At 40.0% G+C, this 20,318-nt stretch overlaps 1 protein-coding gene across 5 annotated transcripts; it reads right to left on the bottom strand.

Annotated features, from left to right (window-relative positions):
- Window positions 1-555: 555 nt before the first annotated feature.
- On the bottom strand, window positions 556-20,187 carry BAG1 (BAG cochaperone 1). 5 transcript variants are annotated; one of them, XR_012659108.1, is made up of 9 exons: window positions 20,048-20,187; window positions 16,759-16,887; window positions 16,520-16,602; window positions 15,676-15,789; window positions 15,059-15,166; window positions 14,762-14,898; window positions 9,479-9,544; window positions 6,319-6,381; window positions 3,147-3,907 (listed from the first exon to the last, which is right to left on the bottom strand). XR_012659108.1 is itself a non-coding variant. In XM_075084452.1 (7 exons), exons 1-7 carry the CDS (start codon window positions 20,088-20,090, stop codon window positions 741-743), a joined length of 669 nt encoding a protein of 222 aa, XP_074940553.1. In that variant the 5' UTR covers window positions 20,091-20,187; the 3' UTR covers window positions 556-740. The 5 variants fall into 5 exon arrangements, 3 of the variants coding, with proteins under 3 accessions (XP_074940553.1, XP_074940554.1, XP_074940556.1); XR_012659109.1 differs by lacking the exon at window positions 14,762-14,898 and having other exon boundaries at window positions 3,109-3,907; window positions 9,479-9,556; XM_075084452.1 differs by lacking the exons at window positions 3,147-3,907; window positions 9,479-9,544; window positions 14,762-14,898 and adding an exon at window positions 556-869.
- Window positions 20,188-20,318: the final 131 nt, after the last annotated feature.

The raw sequence follows: 20,318 nt of genomic DNA on the forward strand, positions 1-20,318 counted from the left end.
TTCGCCTGGTGGGCGGGGCCAGAAGGCCCGGTCCCGCCCCCCACCCGCAGAGGAGGCCGGGGAGAGGCAGAAACATAGTTGTCTTGACTGTGGCGCAGAACTAAATTCTCTGGCTTGATCAGGTTTTCACTAGTTAAGCCTTTGGAGCACCGTCAGAAGCAGAGACACACTGTAACCCGGCTGAATAAATTCACATCTCTGAGTAAATTCCCTAAGAAGTGCTCCCAAAGCCACCTGCCCAAAATAAGTAAAAAATAATAAAACCCAAACTAGTACATCCCACACACCCAGCTGCAGAAACCCTCAGTGTGCACACAGCTGTGAAAAGTGCTCTTATGCAAAATGCAGCTTTTCTTTATGCCTTCGCTGCTTGCCAGCCAGGCCCCGGCCAGCGGCACCCTTTGGGGGGCCGGGTATGGCCAGCCGCTGCTCCCAAATGCTTCCCACCCGCCAGCACCAAGCATCCTGCCGCATGGAGGGCTGCACACGTTCTCCCCACTAAAACACAGCCCACCTACAGCATTTAGCAACCGCATCATCACCACAGACAGCAAAGAACTTTCCATATTTTATTTTACCTTTTCATTTAATGATAGTATAATAAAATAAGTTAACTTAAAAAAAAAATAAATCTAGCCCCAAGTTCCACGGTGTCAAGCGCTCCACTCCAAAGCACGAGAGACTGTTGTAAGTCAAGAAAGCGCTACTCCAGGTTTACAGCGACATTACCTCAGGATGGGTCACAGAGGATGCCAGTACAAGCAGCGTATTTCAGGCTGTCCCCAGAGAGCAAGCCATCCCGCGGCTCCAGACTCCGCGGCTCCCTGAGCACCGGGTTTGGTTCGTCTCACATGACAGCTTATAGGGAGCTGGGGGAGAAAGCGGGGCAGGGAAGTGTGTCATTCGATATCCATTTTCATAAAAGACACTGTGGTAAGACATTTTGCCCGGATGGCAGATCCCAGGTGTGTCAACACAGCCAGAGCTATTCAGCAACCGGAGGAAGAAGATGGGCTAAGTGTAACTACAACCAAAGGGAGTCACTTCTCTTTTGACATGATCAGGGCAGGTGGCTGGAGTGGGGAAATGATCTAGTAGTAAAACAGGTATCACAGTACACCTAGACTAGAATCAGTGAGAATGTATCTTAAGCTTGATTGACATCTATGTTTAGACTTACAAATACTGAAGAATATTTAAAATCTGCTCTTCCTTCCCCTTCCTCCCACAATTGTAGGCTGCTGCACTTTTCAAAAGCACAGAAGTTTGCTTTTACTGCAATTAAAAGCTATTATGAAAAAATGATGCGTAGGGCTCCTCTTTCAAAACTAAGTATAAAAGTCAATCCACTCTAGAAGGTCTTCGATAACTCTAAATATAACCACCATTTTTCAAAACAAAATCAACTCATTTTTATATTTGGAAGACAAAAAATTTTATACTGCACAAGTTTGCCTTCATACACCTACTTTTGTCCTAGAACACACTGATACCAGGAGTTAACCACTGTGAGGTAACTTCAGCTCACGACACCCACCCTTTGCTGAATCCAGATGTGCTCGTGGGAGAGGTTCATCATCACTCTCTTTGCCTCAAAGTACCAGATTATCCAAAGATCTGCTACAAAACATCTTAAAGTCAATCCACCTGGCTTTGAGACAGGCAGAGGATGTACTCACACAAGCACATCTCAAGAAGCAGCAGCTTCTGGGAAGGAGTGCTGGGAAGACAATGTCTGCCTATAGCCTTAGTACTCTCGCCCAAGAGAGAAAAATACAAAGGAGCAGCAGAAACAGACACAGTCCTAGCCATGACCACAGCTCCCCGTTCTCTTCATGGGCACAAGAGGATGCTTTGCTTATTACACGTGCACCTGTGAAAGTTCAGTGCATCAAAGGACTCAAATTTGAGACGGTGAGGATCCTTTCCATCACAGGAAAGTGGATAATTTTGCATTCCCTGAATTAGGCAACAGTGTTGCTGGTGGTTTAAGAGTCAGCTGAATCTGGTCCAGAAGCAGCACCAAGGTAGGTAGGGCTTCACAAGAATGGCTACAACCAACTTCTTCCCCCTAACCTTAAAGTGCTGGGAAAATGCAGCATGACCAGATTAGTAGCATAGGAAAAAAATATCCACAGTCCTACCAAACATACCACTTCCTGACATGACAGACAAGCTTCCTAGGAGTTTAGATCTTGTAATCCTCCACAGATGCTGAGAAGAGTTACATAGGGAAATAATACAACCCTGAAGAAACTGGTTAACAGTAAAAAATATTGCAACTCTAATCTTGGTATGGTCAAAAGGCATCTTTAGAATAAAAGTGACCCTTTCTAATGCAGGGCTATCACTTCATTTGTCCAATGGCATTTAGCACTAAAGAAATGCTCCTCCAATTACAATCAATGATAGTACTTTAATAATAATACTTAGGTATTATTTAAGGTTTATAACTTACTAGAATTTTTTTTACACCCATTTCCTGTTTTTACCTCGAAAGGACAGCTAATCTTAAAACAGTCACATATGGATAAAGACTCACTACTTAAGGGCCATCTCTGAACATCCTCAGCCTGACTCATTAAAGAGCTTTTCTTTCCCCACAGAAACAGCCTCCTTACCAGTCAATACTTCACTGGCCACTGTGTGTATGACTGACCTACCGACCAGAAGCATCAGTGAAAAAGCAACTCCCGCTACAGTACATTAGCTACAGGCTCTGACCAACAACTGCAAAATTGGCTGCACCTGCTGACAGTTGTTATCTCCTGCAAAAGCTTATTTTTCAGCTAACAGAGAAGGCTAGGCACAGCACGTATCTGACTGCAAGAATCAGTCATAACCCTCTGTCACATGGCATTGCTAAAATAAAGATGTGTCACTTTGTAACATATTATAAACATTCACTGATTACCTTAACAGACTAGAAATAATCACTGCAATTTTCCATTAAATATAGCATCATGACTTCAATGAAATCAGAAAAAAGTATAAAAAACCCTTCAAAATAGCTCCTTAGTTATATCTTGCTTGAACTGAACCCTTGGTATATGAGCAGCATGAGTAATCTCATTTCATTTCCCACCATAACTCAAGATGGAGCACAAATAATAAAAATAAGAATAATCTATAAAAACCACAGTACATCAGAAATCTATGTAAAAAACATACATCTGTATCAAGGAGCTCAGTAACAACTTAAAGCACCACCCAAAATTAAGTACCATACATGTTACAGTACATGCCATTTATTATGACAATTTAAGGCTAAAATAGCTACGACTCTCTTATAGTCAAGCTTTCTTATATTTATAAATGCATACAAACATTAAGTAGATACAAATGCGTAGGGGTTTTTTTATTGCTCTGAACTGTCTACTAAAATGTTGCGACTTTCCCAGATGTCGTCTCAGTTTGCCTTTTTCAATCAAGCTGATGTCCTATAATTGCAACTTATTGCACTTGTACTATTACAGACCTTCTTTGATTTGAGCTGTAAATAAATTCAAAGGCATATCAGACAAAACTGCCCATCACTGCAAACTTTGTAACGTAGTTAACTAAACATTCGTCCATAAAATACATAACAATTCACCACGAAGATAATTTCTGCAATTCTTCAGAAAGGATTTTCTTTTCAAAATAATAGGTCTAACCAAGCGGCAAACAAGACAACCAGCAAGAAATGATTGACTAGTACCAGTCTAACAGACTGGGCTTTAAAAAAAAAATGCTCAATACATGCTCCAAAACAAAGAGCAAACTTTTCTTCTTGCTCATAGAGCAATTATGTTTCCTAATTATGTAGGGCAATGCCTCATTCTGCCAGTGCCAAATTCTTTGACTGTAGCTTGTCCATTTCTTGACCAATATTTCCTTCAATGGTATCACACTGGGCAAGAAAAACCTGAGAATAAGAAACAAGCACACGTTATTGGGGATGCAATTACAGCAACGTTAGTGCTTCTTAAGAACAGAAACTGCAGTCTCCATCATGAATTTGAAGAAGCCAACTCAACAACCACCTTCCAGTTCAGTTTTAGTAATAGCTTATTCACAATTTTGTTTACCCAAAATCCAAGAGAAGCATGGTATTTGATAAGGCAACAACGTGTTTGCCCATCCTCACCAGTCCTGCCACTGAAGTACTCTGAGGTGATCCAAAGTCCATAGACAGCAATAAGGATCACAAAGGTTCACACAAGTTAGTGCTTCAGTTTGGAATATGACTTTTAAACTGCTTTCTGAAACACATACTTCTGTAGCCGAGGGTGGGAATGACAAACCTACTGAGTCAAATCTAAAAAAAAATCTTTCATTAAACCAAGGCCTCTTCAGTTTCTCAGGACTACAGGGCAACATGAACCCTCATCTTTATCAGTAAGTGGCTGGTGTGCGTCAGAAGACAGAAAGCTCTTTTCTGAAAAGGGCAGTCCACACCACCTTAACCTTTCTTTGAACCTGCCCACAAGTTCTTACAAGTATAGCAACCCACACCCAGTGATTAAGAGCCAGCAGCCACTGGTCACTTTGCTTGTGCTGTACACAGCACAACACGGCAGCACTTTAAGCCTATAAATTATTTTCGGCCAATTTGAATATATGTTGTAGTTTCTGATACATTGTAGTTTCTGATAGTGCAGGCTCTGCCACTATCTATACACGTCTTGCACTCAGTTTTGCTATGTCTGCACTAGACTTTAACAGTCAAACTAGACTTTACGTTTACATTTATATTAAAATGACATTAAGAAACTCCCTTCCCTCTAGAACAGCAAACTGTTCTGCCAGGTGGACGTTTCTCAACCATCACACTGTTTTGAATCATCTGTCTTCAACCAATGCCTTGAGACAGCATCAACTCACTTCTGTAAGGACTTGAGGGATGAAAAAGTCAAGGTGGTAACAACTGTAGGTGCCGGCTGCAAGAGTTTTATATCTGACTCCCTATTCTGGAAGATACGTGATTGCCAGCAACAGAAGGCAGTTAATAGCTCCCCCTCAGTTTCACGAATACTTAAGAGTAATAAGCATAACTTGCCATCGTTTTCTTGCTCTGGAAAAAATACATTGTTGTTGACTGCTCTGGTCTGAAACCCCTTGGATTCTTCTGCAGTCCTCAAAGGGTTCATAACCTACAGTTGCAGAACACTGTGCCTACAGGAGCACAACAATAATTCTGATCTCTGCTCAACAGAGTCTGTTTTACGCTTTAACAGCAGTTCTTACACAAAGCCCCACTTATTTCTGCAATAACTTCACCCACGAGTGGAGCTCTAGGGTTATAGCCATGAGGGTTATAGCCATGAGGGTTATAGCCATACCTCTGTTACAAACTTCTGCTGCTTTGGTTAGGCACATGGCATGAAGAGCATGTTCAGACCCCCACATAACTTAGCTACGCCAGCAACAAACTTCATTTCAATTCACATTATCTGAACTTACCTTTGTAACAAGAGTACAAAGGCCTTTGTCCCTAAAGCTATAACAAAAAAAACCTCTACTATGAAGTACTTCTTCATAAGGCTTCCTCTAAAATAGATGGCTATTTTAAAAATTTTGAGAAACATTTATAGGAAGTATTTAATAAGGTTACACTAACACACAAAACATTTCACGTACATACATGAACGCAATGTACTTTCCCAAATAATTTTCAGGAGTCTAATCTGTGACTGAAGCTACCATAATACAAATAAAAGAAGTAATAGGAGCACCATTCATTTAGGGAAGTTTGGCTTTTGGGGGAGGAGGGAGGAAGGACAAATTCCAGTAACAAACCTTCAGTTCAAGGTCTCTACGGAAACAACGCCTAGGAATTCGTAAGCATCATACAATGGCAAAGCAATTTGAAAACCCATCCCTGGCACAGCTGCTCTTCTGTACAGATTTTACTTTAGAGACTCTCCACAGAAAGTTGGTACATTGCAACAGAAGCTAAATTTTCCAAAGAACAGAGTTACAGTTGACTGCATCCTTGTGCCCAGGCCTCCTCATTCATTACTCCAGCCCACTAAGATATGGGAAAGGAAGTATCATCCTGTTTTCTTTACAGGTTATCAGAATTACTTTACATCATCAGGCAGCCATAAGGCCAACCACTAATGCAAATTACAAACATTATCTGAAGACAGCATGAAATATGAAAATCTGTATTTTTGTATAATGTTTTATAATACCTCTTAAAGGGAGATCATAAGAAATACTAACATAAGAACACTGAAAAAATCTAAGCTCTAAAGAGCTCTCATTTTCACAAACTCTTTGTATACAAGTACCCAGCATTAACAGAAAATAAAACAAACAAAAGCAACTCACCTGAACCCTTTTCACCAACCCCTTCTTTTTCAGTTTGCAATCACTGAAATTCTCTGGCAGGTTCTACAGTAAAATAAACAAACAAGTTGATGCAGCTTAATGTTGAAATTAAGGTGTTAATCTTACAACAAAAACTGAATGTACATCAAAAAATCCTCTTAACAGGCGTCCTGAAAATGCCACACCTGCTCAGTAAGGATGATTACACAAGAAAGAATTTAAAAGACAGTGTCATAAATTCAGGAAGTCTGGGATACAGCTGCTGATCACAAAGAACTGAGCTAGCAAATTTACCATGTCTTTAGGTAACATGCAGCAATAACTGCATACACTGCTTTTGTCTTCTGTGGCGCATGTTAACTGTTCTGCTGAGCTTCAACTTCAGGTTTTTTCAGAGACTGTAAGATGAATTCATTTCTGATGAACACATTAACGCAATCGCTCGCCATCATTAGAACCTACCATCAGTAATGTAGGCATTGCCAGTCTAAACTGTGCATCTGATCCTTTCTGCAATCTGCTCACGGAAGGGATGTGAAGTGTTACATGCTGACGGCTTTTAATTTAATTCAAACTGCATTATTTTCCACACTCCTACCACCCAATATATTAATGTATGTCATCTTAGCAAATGTTATATGCTTATTTATGGATATATATCCATCACATACGGATATTATGGTATATGCTCCTTTTGGAGCAGTGTGAAATTGGGGTGCTGGTGGGAAACAGTGCTCAGGTTTATGATTTTTTTTTTTGGAACAGGTAAAATGGATGATTAGCATGTAAAGTTTATGTGAACATTCTTAGAAGCATTATGCTCTCACTTTTGAAAATGCGTAAAAACCTTGGAGTTTCTCACTGGTATATCTTTTATTATCCACCCTAACTCCATATCAAGAATAGAGGCTTCCCTATACTACTCTCTGTCTGATTTCAGCTAAAATTCAAGCCCCACCGGGGGGTTTAGATACATAATCTTTGGTAACAGTTTAAAAAAAAAAAAAAAGCTCTTTTAGTGTCCAGCCAAACATATGTGGTGTTAAATATAGGGGTCTTGCACATAACCTAATATCGCAGTTAAAAATACACAGGACTCCACACTAAAAAACAGTCCATCATGGGAAGTGAAACTGTAGTCATCACTGAGATCCCAGGAAGTTCAGGGGTCACACCGCTCCAGTATTTTTGCAGTAATTAGCACATTCTGAGTGATATCAGACAAAGAACTCTCAACTACCAGCCTTAGCATGTGTTTCCAGACACAGAGCAAGCTGGGACACATGCTTACATCTTACTTCTGCATAAACTTCTGGTTTAAAATATGTCTCGCCCTTTCTACACTCAGCTGAAAGAAGGAATGCACGATTCTGCTTCTTGTCTCCTAGGAGAGTGTCAAGGTTGGAAGTGGGAGTAACTGCTACTACCCTGATCTGTTCCCAGGGTCAGGTGTTTATTTTTGTTTGTTAGTTTGCTTTTGGAAGATAAGTAATAGAAAGAATCTTCTGTTCCTGTAGTTCCAGCTTCCATTTCTGTTGCTCCAGTACCAGTCTTCCCAAACAGCAGCATTGTTAAGCTGTATAAAACTTGTATCAACTTTTAACACTTCCCTTCAAGATCAGAAAAGGTATCTCCCCAGCAGAGAGCTTTTATGTCAGACTGTACCTTCTGAAACGGAACATATTTCTTTCAGGTGAAAAAATGACCATCAGTATCAGAGGCACAAGACAGTATGTGGATTACAGGAGATACCCTTCCAAATGCAAACTCTTGCAGTGTTGTCTTACAAACAGGGACAGAAATATCTAAAAAACTAGAAGTCGTGTTGGTTTTTCAGTTGGTTGGGTGGGTGGGTTCTTTTGTTTGGTTGGTTTGTGGGAGGTTTTTTTGGGGCTTGGTTTTTTTGTGGGTTTTTTTGTGTGTTGGATTTTTTTTTAATTGATGTTAATCCTCTTAATACCAAAATAGTCTTCAGTTTGTCCTAAGATGCATTCCATCACCTATCTATCCAGTGTCTTCTAGTACTGTGTACTGCAACGAGCCCTTGCTCGCTGTAGCCTGCTAAGCCCACATGTCTCCTCTCATTAAGCAGGACACTGTGAAAAGATTGTATTACATGCTTTTCTTTCAGAAACTGAATGCTCCTAAGATATTACAAAACAATGGAGAAGTTAGTTTAAAACTCTGGGTGAATTAGCTTCAAACACCAGTTCTGGTTCAGAGAAAAGACAGCCCTCAGAGTATTTACAGAGGTCGGGGGAGTTTAGAAAAAATGTTCTAAAGTTACAGGAAGTATTCAAAGGGATCTTAGACATAGGACCCTGCAACCACACGAGAAAACATTCCTAACCTTCCCTCAGTTTTCAACAACACGACTCACTTTTTAATATTAACAAAATATGACAAGAAACATTTAACATAAAGCGAGTATTTGATGCATACTGTTTTGACTCCATATATGTAATAGCCTGAAAGAACAAAGATGGGTTAGGCCTAATTATTAATGGCTGATTCTTACCAGAAAATGAAGATGTTATTATCACAGAAATTCTTTTATGCCTTGAAGTTTTCTACAACTTGGAATTTCTCAATAGTCTAATTAAAAATGAGATTATGTACTAGCTCAGTTACACTGCCCATCTCCCTTTGCAGAGTACTTATTTCAGGCTGTACTTTCTGAAAGAGATTCTGGCCTATGCAAGTATTCCTACCAATCTGAAACAGCAAACTAACAAACAATTTTCTATTATCAGAATAGGCCTAAGTTAACTTTCATCAGCAGACAGGGAACTCCAGCTGGGCTTACCACACAATCTGTTCCTAAAACAGATATTGGTAACTGGAAGAAACTTTGAAATCTGAGTGTAGAGAAGACATTCAGACTATTTCTACTTTTGACAACATTTTTCAAAACTGCTTTTTTTAATGACATCTGTGCGTGCAAACTCCTATGCTTGCTTGCACACCGTCACAACTAGTTCGTGGTTGTTTTTTTTTTTTTTTAAAAAAATCACACCTTGTAATGCCTTTGGCAGAGACATGGAATTGGAGGGCCTAAACGTACTAACTTATCAAGCTGCTTAAAAGGTGTTTTGCAATCAAATCAGTAAAGTTTACAAATCTTAACATCAAATTAAATCTCACAGTCTCTCTGTTTTACCTTAGTCAGCTTACGTCTCCTCTCCAAGAATACGTTGTCCAACTATTCAGGGTTTAACAGGTGAAGCTGGCAATAAACCTTAAGTCACAATAACATTTCAATATTTAATTAAAATAAAATTTCATTAACGAAGGAGTAGCTTAAGCCTAGGCAGTGTTTATGCAAAAGTATTGCCAAATCTACATTTTGGTGCTAACATTGCTTGCCAATCAAGTAGTTTGGATTAGTATATGGCTTTCTACTGCACAGCGTATGCTTAATTTTATAGCAGGTCTCTTTGCATTGCACTTTCAGTGACAAAACCCTGCTCAAGTCTCACAGGGCTTGGTCTGTATGGTGTTAAACTTTCAGAAGTAATGCAGTGCTGACGCCACCTCAGCAGCCTCTGTGGAACTGCTGAGCACAGGATCTTTATCCTACCCCCATCCGCCCACAAACAGAGCCTGAGTCCCCCTGTTATCAGCGGCTAACTCCCACCCCACACCCCTGAATTCAGAGTTGTTTAACCGCACCTCTTCAAGAGTTCTCACCCTGCAGAGTGATCACCATTTACATAGTAATAAGTTAATGCCTGTGCATTTTCCTGCCTCTAGATCCTCCCTAGGCTTGAGTATTCTTTTAACTATGACCACAGCTTCTTGCGAAACATAGACTTTCTTGCCATTTCTTTCCTTTCTCCCAGCCGATCTCCTAATAAAACCACCTCCCTTCGCCACAGAACATCACCTGCAGCTCTGCTTGAGTTCCATTCGTTTTGGAAGTGCTTCCAATAAGCAGTTTTAAGCTTAGTGTTACCACCACATCTTTGTTCTCCTCTTTGGTTATTCCTTATTTCCCAAACTGTAGACCCCAGTAGCTAATATCTGATGCCTCAATCCACTTTATAGCAGTGCAGTCAGTTAATAAACAAAACAAATGCTAATCAAACTTATAATTTATGACTATCTTATCAGAACCAAAGGGACACCATTCTTCAAATAGACAGTCTCCTGCACTGGCAGTCACTAGCAATAATAGCTAGAAACATTTTTGGTTTTGTTATCAAATTGCTTTAATAAAAATAAAAAAAATTCACTCTACTGCACATGGCCCCAATGCTAATCAAATACAAACAAGGATTTTTTGCTGACACCCCATCCAACAGGAAGCTTTTTCGTTAGTTTCTTTTTTTAAAAAAAAAAAAACCAAACAAAAACATGTGTAGCATTTTCATGTTTAATTTTTACTGACTACCAGCCATTCACTTTTTTTTTTAACCTGTTGTTAAATAAATTGGTAAATTGGGTAAGCACATTATGTTGACACTGAATATCTTTTTATCTAAGTAGATCTGAGCAGCTTCTTTAAAAGCAGCTGTTAATTGGCAGCATTTGTCAACGGCTTTTCTGAATGCAGAAGTGGCAACTCAGTGCTCTACCCTCACTGAGGGATGACAATAATTTCATGCTCCTTGTGCTTTAGAAAAATTTTTCCCTGAAGCTTTGATTTTATGTTTATGATTCATGCTAAGAGATTTAAGAATTATAATAATGTTTATCAAATGTTATTTATCCAGATAAATTCAGAGATTTAGTAACATGTTCTCATCTTACTCTAAGTAACTTCCCAGAAGCCCGAGAAATGTTTGTCACAGTCACTGTGACCTCTTTTTCAGCATACTTCTGTCTTTTAATCCTTGAAAAGTTAGTCTGGTATTGATTTACTGGGTGACAAGTATAGCAGGGACAAGGAGACAGTGAAAAAAGCTTCACTGGAACAGTATAGTAATTTAAGTTAAGTTTTACAGAGGAAATATAAGAAAAAAAAAAAATCCTCAAGAAAGGAGGATGGGCCAGCAGAATGTAATTATGAGTCACTAATGTAAGAAATGTCCTCAGTACTGATACATGCAATTTGACAGATGATTTTGTCGTGAATTATGTAAATAAAATCAGTGACTGGTATTTCAGAAGAGAAAGCTTTTTTTCAGTTGTTAGAACAATCTGTTCTCTGCAATACTGTATTTCTAGATTACAAATCTGCTATTTCATAAGAAATCACCATAACAACAAAGTAATGTCTCAGACTGCAACATTAGCGACAGACTTCATAGAAATTAGAGCAGGCTCACAAGAAGTACATAGTGTCATGACTGTGAATTTAAATTTTCCTTGATCTCAGAAAAGCTCTCCTTTTTTTTTTCTTGAAAAAAGCCTTTCAGTTATTCAAAAAACTGTGCCAGCTGATCAAGTCAAGGATTTTCTGTGTTCTACTCACTGAGATCTTTAATAAGTACTGTACTTTGACCTTTACCCTTGGACCAAATGTTTTAACTGCTGAAATAATGGCATTTCTGGTGATGCACACACACAAATCTTCAGCTGTTGAACATGACTCAATTTGTATTCCTACTGAAGAAAACTTCAAATATCTGTGGCTTATGGGAACATCTGACTGTCTCACAGTATTCAAAAATTTCTCAGATGGCTCATAAGATCCTTCCACCCTTCCTGCTGTGGAAGCAGTAGCTACTTAAACACATTTAATGTTAAAAGCTTAAGTTACAGCTACTCTACCCAAAAGCATCCCTTCAACACTTTTCTTTCACACCTCTGGCAGTGACAGACAACACTGTATTTTTTCTCTCGCACCCCAATACTGTATGACTACTGACCTACTTGTCCACTTCCTAAATCACTTATTTTAAATTCATTGTTGTTGAACACATGGAGTCTAGTAAAAAGGATTATTAGCTCCAAACTCAGTTCCTCTAATGAATGAGCTTGTCTGCTAACAGTAGGAGGGTGACACCCCTAGAACAGATAGAAAAGAATATGCAGGCTTCCTCACCCTTAGCTCTCTATAACCATACAAATCTCATGTTATATCAAGCTACATGTTTTTGAATGATCCAAACAATGTATGACAGCTAAGACACTTTAAAGAGCTTTCACAACAATTCTGCCAAAGAAACAAACCAGAGCGTTCAGTGTGAACTTGCTGAATGTTTCACTTCTACAACGCATCCATTCTTCTGTCTTAGCAGGAAACAGCTCGCTCAGTCACTTTTTTCCTCCCTTATCTTTTTTTAGCATGCTGTTGCTTGAATCAATAGCACATCTATATAGTTAACAGCATTCACAAGATTTATCAGGACTTGATTTTTACTTGGCTAACAAAAAAATACTAAATACTGTATAAAACAATTCTGAGACACAAAGTACTTTCTGGAAACTTTACGCTTTTCTGCTTTGCATTTCTGTTTACCACTTTTTACTTCAGTTGAACCCATTTACTGTTCATATACATACCTCATTACCGTGCTGTGTTGCTACCTCTGTGTGCTGCACAACTACAGTACAGCTAAGTAATACCTCAGGAAGTTGGTGGCCTGTTCATCTGATCTGGTGCAATACCAGTACACTGCACAGCTACATTTTAGGTAAAGACTCCACCCAACTACAAGTATCTCGTCTGCAAGATTTCACAGAAGTTCAGTTTTTATGCAAAAACCACAGCCGCCTTTGTTTATTAAAACAAATCAATATGGACTTTGGTGTGTGTAATGTAACTTCAACCACTGGTCATAAAAACCTTCACTTATTTCTTGCTTTAAAAACATGAGGCTCATCAATGTCATTGGCTCCCAGACAATAAAGTAACAAACAACTATTACAAATATTAAAGGATACTAATTATAATTAGTTTTAGCTCTGGCTGCTCCGCTTCCACAAGAGACAAACCTGATGCACAGGGACCCCATTATTTCCTAAATCTAAACATTAGATCACCAGGTTATAAGCCTTTTAAGATCTTGCACTAAACCTGAAAGTCTCTTGTCAAAAACTATTTAGAGTATTTTAGATAAGGAGATCGATAATAACATGCTTTCTGTTTAAGCCATGCAAAAAGTAACAGAATCAAAAGTAAACTTGAGAAACTCAGTTTGGATTAATTAGGAAGCAGTGAAAAGGGCTTTTCAAGACTGCTTGCTGGCTTCCAGAACCGTACACCAGCATAAAACTACTGACCTTTTTTCTAAATAGGACTTCATAATAGAAATTGAAGGGATCAGAAATAAGCTTTCATCCCACCCAAATGAAACAGTTGTCACCTTACTGCTATTTTCATGACAGCACACAGTAAACCTGCCACTTTGAACAGGGCATCAGTTATAGTAAGTCTGTATGTCTAACAGCATTCAACAACTGTCAGCAAAATATTTCCCTCTATATGAGGCAAAAAAGGAAAGAGAATTTTTACAACTTTAAAATACTTAGCATGTTACAATTTTTAAAAAGTATTTAAAAATTATTGGCTATCACGAACAGCAAAGGCTAATTTACCATTAAAGGTGCACAATATGAAAGGAAGAAATAAGGTAACGAGCTCCCCACCATTCCGAGCAACACATGGTGGCATTTGATAATGTCTGATTCAAATTATTACTCTATGATTTAGTCTGCTGTGAAACTTTGAAAAAGTGTCCATCAGTTAAACTACATTTGGTTCACCAAATATAGGCATTTGCATGGCATCTTTTTGAATCAATCCCATAAAGGGTCACCGTGCAAAGGGGTAGACCCAAAGACATCACGACCACAGAAAAGCAGCATTTTTCCTGATCGTGATCATGATGTGATCATGATCGTGATGTGCAACATAATTATACAATGACGTTTACAGAGAATGACCAGCACACAGAAACAGAATAAGGAAATACCCTAATTGTCATCATCTCCTATTTATCTCTGCACAAGTCCCTTATTCTCAGCTAGCTCTCAGCTACCACATGACACAGGAAAACAACATATTATCTGAGGGTGCCAGAGCAGCAGAACAGGCTGCCCAGGGAGGCTGAGTCTCCTTCCCTGGAGACATTCAAAACCCGCCTGGACGCGTTCCTGTGCCCCCTGCTCTGGGTGTGCCTGCTCATGCAGGGGGGTTGGACAAGATGATCTCCAGAGGTCCCTTCCAACCCCTGCCATTCTGTGATTCTGTGATATTATACTCTGAAAATACGCTGAAAGGTTATGATCCATTAATGACTGTGAAGCATTTGGATATACCCCAGTACATTCCAGTGAAAGAATCCTCTATATGCAGACACCTCATGTAAAAGTACTGTCAGTCCACACATGACTGGCCAGAAAATTCTTCAGTCTTCAGGACCTCCTTGTTCTTATGCAATATAGAAAACAAAATGTATCTGGGGTTTTCTTCCAGACCTCCAGTTTTATCATGAATTTTAATGTGAAAGTTTGCCAAGACAAACTAAAAGGGTAAAACTTGAGTAAAGGATACCCATTTCATGTAGTCTTAACGGGCTGCTCCCCAAATGAAGCTCTTCTGTAGAATGGGGATGCATACACAGGCATTAATATCACCATTTAGAAATTGATGCTGCCAAGTAGTCTTTTGGAGACATACAGGGGCAAGAGCTGGATATTAAAGAAAAAATGAGCAAACCAATTAACTAATTTCCAAAGCCAAGATAAATTTTTTTTGTATTTTAAAATATCAATTAAATTACAAGAAAGGTATATTCTTAACAATAAATTTCTGTTGAGATTTGACCTTCTTCTGTGGTTATTTACTTACAATGGCATCAATCTGTTCCAGGATCTTCATGAACTGCTCTGCAGTTCCTTTTATCCTCTTGTCCAGCTGTTTTAGTGCTTCTGCTTGGAGATCCTTCGCTAAAAATCCCTGAGGAAGAAAAAGAGGGAAGGAAAGAGAAAATTATTCCATACCCTACAGAATACTCAGTTTAGAGAATCTGTCAATCCATCACAGCAGAAAACAACTTTTACTATTCTGTAGTTTCAAGTATGATAGGGACTCCAATCTCAATCTGTAGTCTATCAAACCTTGAAATGTTAAATGTAAGATCTGCTAGGTTTACATGAAAGATTAAACAAGTAACAGACATCCTCCTTTGGACTTTGACAGAATTCTTAATATTTTTCCAGATCTAAAGAACACAATTTATCCAATATGCAACAGTATTTACCTTTTTCCAAACAGCACCATGTCTCTATTTTTCAAACTCACAAATAGCATTTGAAATTCAGTAAGAATTTTACAGGCCCCTTGGGCAGTTAGGAGGGGCAGCCTACTACTGACTACTCAAACCCTTTAAACAGTATTCTTTAAAAATATACATACACCTACAAAACTGTTTTGCAAAGATATAAAATGATACAAAATTGGCATACCTTCTGGATACTTGTGAACTCTTTATTAACTTCCTCTAACTTATTAGCTATTTGCTCCACTGACTTCTCCAAATCTTTTAACTTCTTTAATTCAGCCTCTTCTTCTGGACTATTCTGTGTATTCAAAAGTACAACATTCACAACTATGGAACAAATAGAGACACTATGCAGCTAAAAAGCACCAACAGTGGTGATACATAAAGGCTTCTGCTGATTTAAAATACATACTACACTGTGGTTATTCTTTCCATATTTTAATGCCTAACAAATAAGCTTCCTCCAAAGCTTAATTACAAATTCAGCCAAAGCGGCAATGTATACAAACACATTAAATGAAGGGAAAAAAAGAAAAGTGCAAACTTTTTTTTGTTGTTGTTCACTTAGCATCTTTGAAGCAGAGGTCACATTTATATCAACATGTATCAAGATATTACTTTGTCCTCTACTTCACAAAGCCAGCCATAAGTCATTTCACTAGAAATAACCCAACAGACTCAGTAGCTACAGCTTTTTATTTGTTTGGGTTTTTTTTTTTCTTTTCCAGACCAGAAAAACATGATGAGCAGATAAGGTCATCAGTGCACAGAAGGTTCATGAGCACTGACAAGCAACAGATTAGGCAGGACTTTGTCAACGTGAGGCAGAAGTCAGTCAATAATGTAATTTCAGAAATGTACAAACTACAGAGTTTTTTGCAGTACATCGTGAGACTGAACTCGACTTTGTGGGTAGGTATACAAGATTAGGTTTATGCTGTAACCTGTTTGTATGTTCAGCAGCTGAATCACTGACAGAAGTGATGATAATATAAGGGAGGAAAAAAAGGTCCAAAGGCAACACTTACCCTTTTCCCAATCAACATGACTTTGCAACCATTTTTAACTCCAAGTGCTGACAACGGTTGTTCCAATTCTTTCAGAGACTTTCCTAAAAGGAAAACAAAGCGAGGGTAAAAAAAAACCAGTTAAAATATAGTTAGTGGCATAAGAATGTCTTTTTGAAGACATTCAAAACATGGACACCTGAAAGTGACTAAGAGGAAAGGTATCATCTACAAGAAAGACTGACAGATTTATAAGTTACCTTTGTATATCAGTTTCTGAAAAGGAACTGGAACTCCAGTCACTTGTTCAATAAGTACAGCCATGTCTTGTAGTGTAGGTTCACCATCTTCTTGTTGAGAAGCAACCTGAATACTGTGTTTTTCATTACCTAACAAAAAACAGAGTAACAGCAATACTTACTTTTACCTAGAAAATATTCCAGGGAATCCGTTTCTAATGTTTATTTCCATTAATGAAGAAAGTTCTCTACACTGATTCTCATGTACAATCATAATTTTCAGTCAAAGGCTTATATTGCATTTCTTTCCTCTTGGGAGTGACTTATCTCAGCTGAAAATTTTGTTTTATATTCTAATAACCTGAAGAGTTCAATCAGGCCTATTCTACTGGCATAATGCTCCTGCTAAATATTACTTCCCACCTCTTTTTAAGAGTGTAGATGGTGCCCAGACATCCCACAAACTGAAGCACAAAAGCCCGCACCTTCCTGATGAGTTCCATTTCCTGCTTGTAGGAATGTTTAGTGGCATGAATCTTGGGGAATTTGAGACAATTTACCACTTCCTTTGCTCCCTACTCCTCATATATGCAAAGTAAGTGATCAATGTATACCCTGTCTCCCCTGCACCAGCCACCTGAGAGAATTCTCACAGTCCAAAAATTATTTCTCCCCATAATACTGCCGACATGCAGCCTTAACCACTTTGAGAACTCTCAGCCTATATGCCACCTTCTACTTACGGGACATCATGTTCAGACTCCCTGAGATTACTTGCATGCAAACAGCAAGAAGTTCTGAGAAAAAAGGAGTACATGCATTAATCTCTGCTTTCAACAGACCCTTTCTATAACCCTCTGCTCCCGCACACTTAAGACCTCAGTCTGGAAGCACACACAGGAATCAGCCACCGTTGGTGCAAGGGAAATCAAGACAGGCACATTTTACTTTGCAGGAATAGAGAACTCCTTAAAATATACCAGAATGAGAACTATTCTCATGCTACTAATCTGAAGCACAGATATCTTTGTAGAAGAAGAGTGCTAGAAACACTGATTTTAAAATGTACCAGCCTCTCGGTCATGTGACAAGTGACACCGTGGCATCAAAAACTTGCAAGCTCCAACAATATTTCTTAATTCCAAAATGGTTTTAAGCTCAAAATCACATTCTACAAACTCTCCCCCAAGCATTTTCCCTAAAAAAGACCTTCTTCACAATTTGGTGGGGTTTTTTTTGGGGGGGCACACCCAAAAAACTTAGGTCCTAACCTCAATATATTTCAAAAAGTTGTTTTGATATATACAACTGCTTTGTGTAATGGCTGTGCCTGTCAGCAGTTGAGAGAAAAAAAACCAAAGAAAGACCAAATGGAGAAAAGAACAGCTGAAGTTTGCCTACCAGCAGACACAGTTTTAATTATAAATTATGAGTACCACTTTGGGCAGACTGGAATAAAAATTGTTACTGTACATTCACAGCAGAGTGAAATCAGCATGAAAAATACAGCATGGGTTACAACTGGTATGATAGCTTATCAGCTTGCTTCAGTAAATGTCAATGCTAATTTAAAGTAACCACTGGTGCAAAATTCCAATTTTTTTTTTTGTAAGAAAAAAAAAAACCTAATTGCATTTAAAAATCAGCTCAATTTCTAGCAGATGCAGATTGTCAAGTGATACATGCGGGTCTACTACCATTCTCTTTACTGACCCTTATTTCCATCTTTCCTCACTTTCACTCATACGTGCAAAACTTTGATAAAAATGTTTGTGCTAAGTAGTAAACCAGCCTCTGACAGCAACAGGTATAAATCAGACAGCTTAAGACCAAGATGAACAATGCCTTCTATTTACTATTTTTTAATGACAAAGTAATTACCAGATAAGAAAACAACTGGAAAGATAAAAACCTCCTCAGATAAGAAGACTGCTGGCAAACAACAAGATGTTGGAATTATAAATCTGTCAATATTGTTAAGATATTGTCATCTTTGCAAATGAAATAGCTCAGACCACATGAAGGCATCTATGAAGGCATCAACGAGCACATGAATCATGAAGATTTAAACAGATTATTCCACAAAGTTCCTCACTAAAGAATCTTAGATAAAACTGCCAGGTGATAAAGGAAACATCCTCACAAAATAATGTAACAGTTTGAAAAAACGAATGAGCAAGCAGAGATAAAAAATAAGCTCTAAAGGTGGAAAGAACGTCATCAACATAGTGCAAAAGGAACAGGAGCAGAATTTATTATTCAATAATTTAAAAATAATCCATTAAAAATTAACAAGTTTTGTTAATAAAAATCAGCTGATTAATACCTTGCTGGTCCTTCTCATTCCTCCTATTGACTCACCTAGACCCACTTCATCAAAATTTAAAAATAACATGGGAAATATCATGGTTAAGAACTGTGGAGTCTAGGCTATTCTTACCTCTTTGCAGTAACTTTTTATATTTATTTGTGGACTTAACCACATCCTCCCTTCCACCTTCTTCTCCCTCCTCCTATTCCTCTTCCTGAGGAAAAAAATCTCAGTCCTCCCAGCTGGCCTCCGAGTAACCCCCTTCATCAGGTCAGCCCCCTGCAGAAACAGGTCAGTCACACTGCAGAAACGCCCACTTCCTGTTGCAACCTTGCACCTCACTAACCGCAAACGTCCGAGCAACTTCTGTATTCAACAAACGAGAGGCGAGCCCATCGGGCAGCGCCTGCTTTTAACATACAGTGCTGGCTTCAGGGATTTCTTCACCCCAACGAGGACTGCTGCCACAACAGTGACTCTGCTCTGCGAGAGGCAGGACGGCCCTGTCTCCCTTCCCACCGCCATCCCTACAGCAGACCTACCCCTGCGCGGCGAGTTTGAGCATCTGGCTGATATGAAAAATAAGCTATTTTGGTTTTCCTTCTGTTGGATCAGCTTAAGTGGTCCAGCTTGAAGGCGAGAGCGGGAAGATGTGGCCATTAGAGGAGCAGGGGGGCGAATCGTGCCCCCCATGCCGCGACCGGTACCGGGGCCGCCGCCCATCCGACAACCGCAGCCCCGAGCCGGCGCCGCCAGCACCGGCATTTTCCGCCTCCCGGGGGCCTTGCGGAGCGGCCGCCCGGGCGCCAAGGGCAGTCGCACACCCCCCGCCCGGCGCTTCCTGCTGAGCCCCGGCGCCACAGGCCCGCCCGGGTTTCCATTAAAGGCGGGGGCGGCGGGAGGAGACGCCGGGGCCCGGGTCCGACCGCCGGGGCCAGCTCGGGGTGAGGGGCGCCGGTGGGGGCGGGGCCTGCCCTCCCCCCCGCGGGCGGCTCTTACTGTAAGTGACGGTGACGGTAACCGGGGCTCCGGGCGCCGCCATCTCCGCCCCGCCACAAGGAAGCCCTTCTGGGAGCGCCTGTCGGGGCGCGCCGGTAGCGCGTCACTTCCGCCTCAGACCACACCCCCCCCGGCGGACCAGGGCGCGGCGAGGCCGTGACGCCACAGGCGGGTGAGGCGGGGCTCCTACAGAGCGGTTGTTTCGCCGCGTCGTGGTGACGGCCAGGGTACGTCAGAACGAAGCGCCGGCGGGCGGAAGGGGCGCCCCCTC

The sequence above is a fragment of the Phalacrocorax aristotelis genome, chromosome 2 (genome assembly GCF_949628215.1).
Source record: "Phalacrocorax aristotelis chromosome 2, bGulAri2.1, whole genome shotgun sequence".
NCBI lineage: Eukaryota > Metazoa > Chordata > Aves > Suliformes > Phalacrocoracidae > Phalacrocorax > Phalacrocorax aristotelis.

What these genes read in the sequence shown, in the direction of transcription:
- BAG1 (XM_075084452.1), bottom strand. Translation starts at nt 20,090, where the DNA reads ATGGCGGCGCCCGGAGCCCCGGTTACCGTCACCGTCACTTACA. An exon ending in AGTTCACAAGTATCCAGAAG is followed by an intron (nt 15,167 to 15,675) that starts GTATGCCAATTT and finishes TTTCTTCCTCAG; the next exon opens with GGATTTTTAGCGAAGGATCT. An exon ending in TGGAACAGATTGATGCCATT is followed by an intron (nt 6,382 to 15,058) that starts GTAAGTAAATAA and finishes ATTTTACTGTAG; the next exon opens with AACCTGCCAGAGAATTTCAG.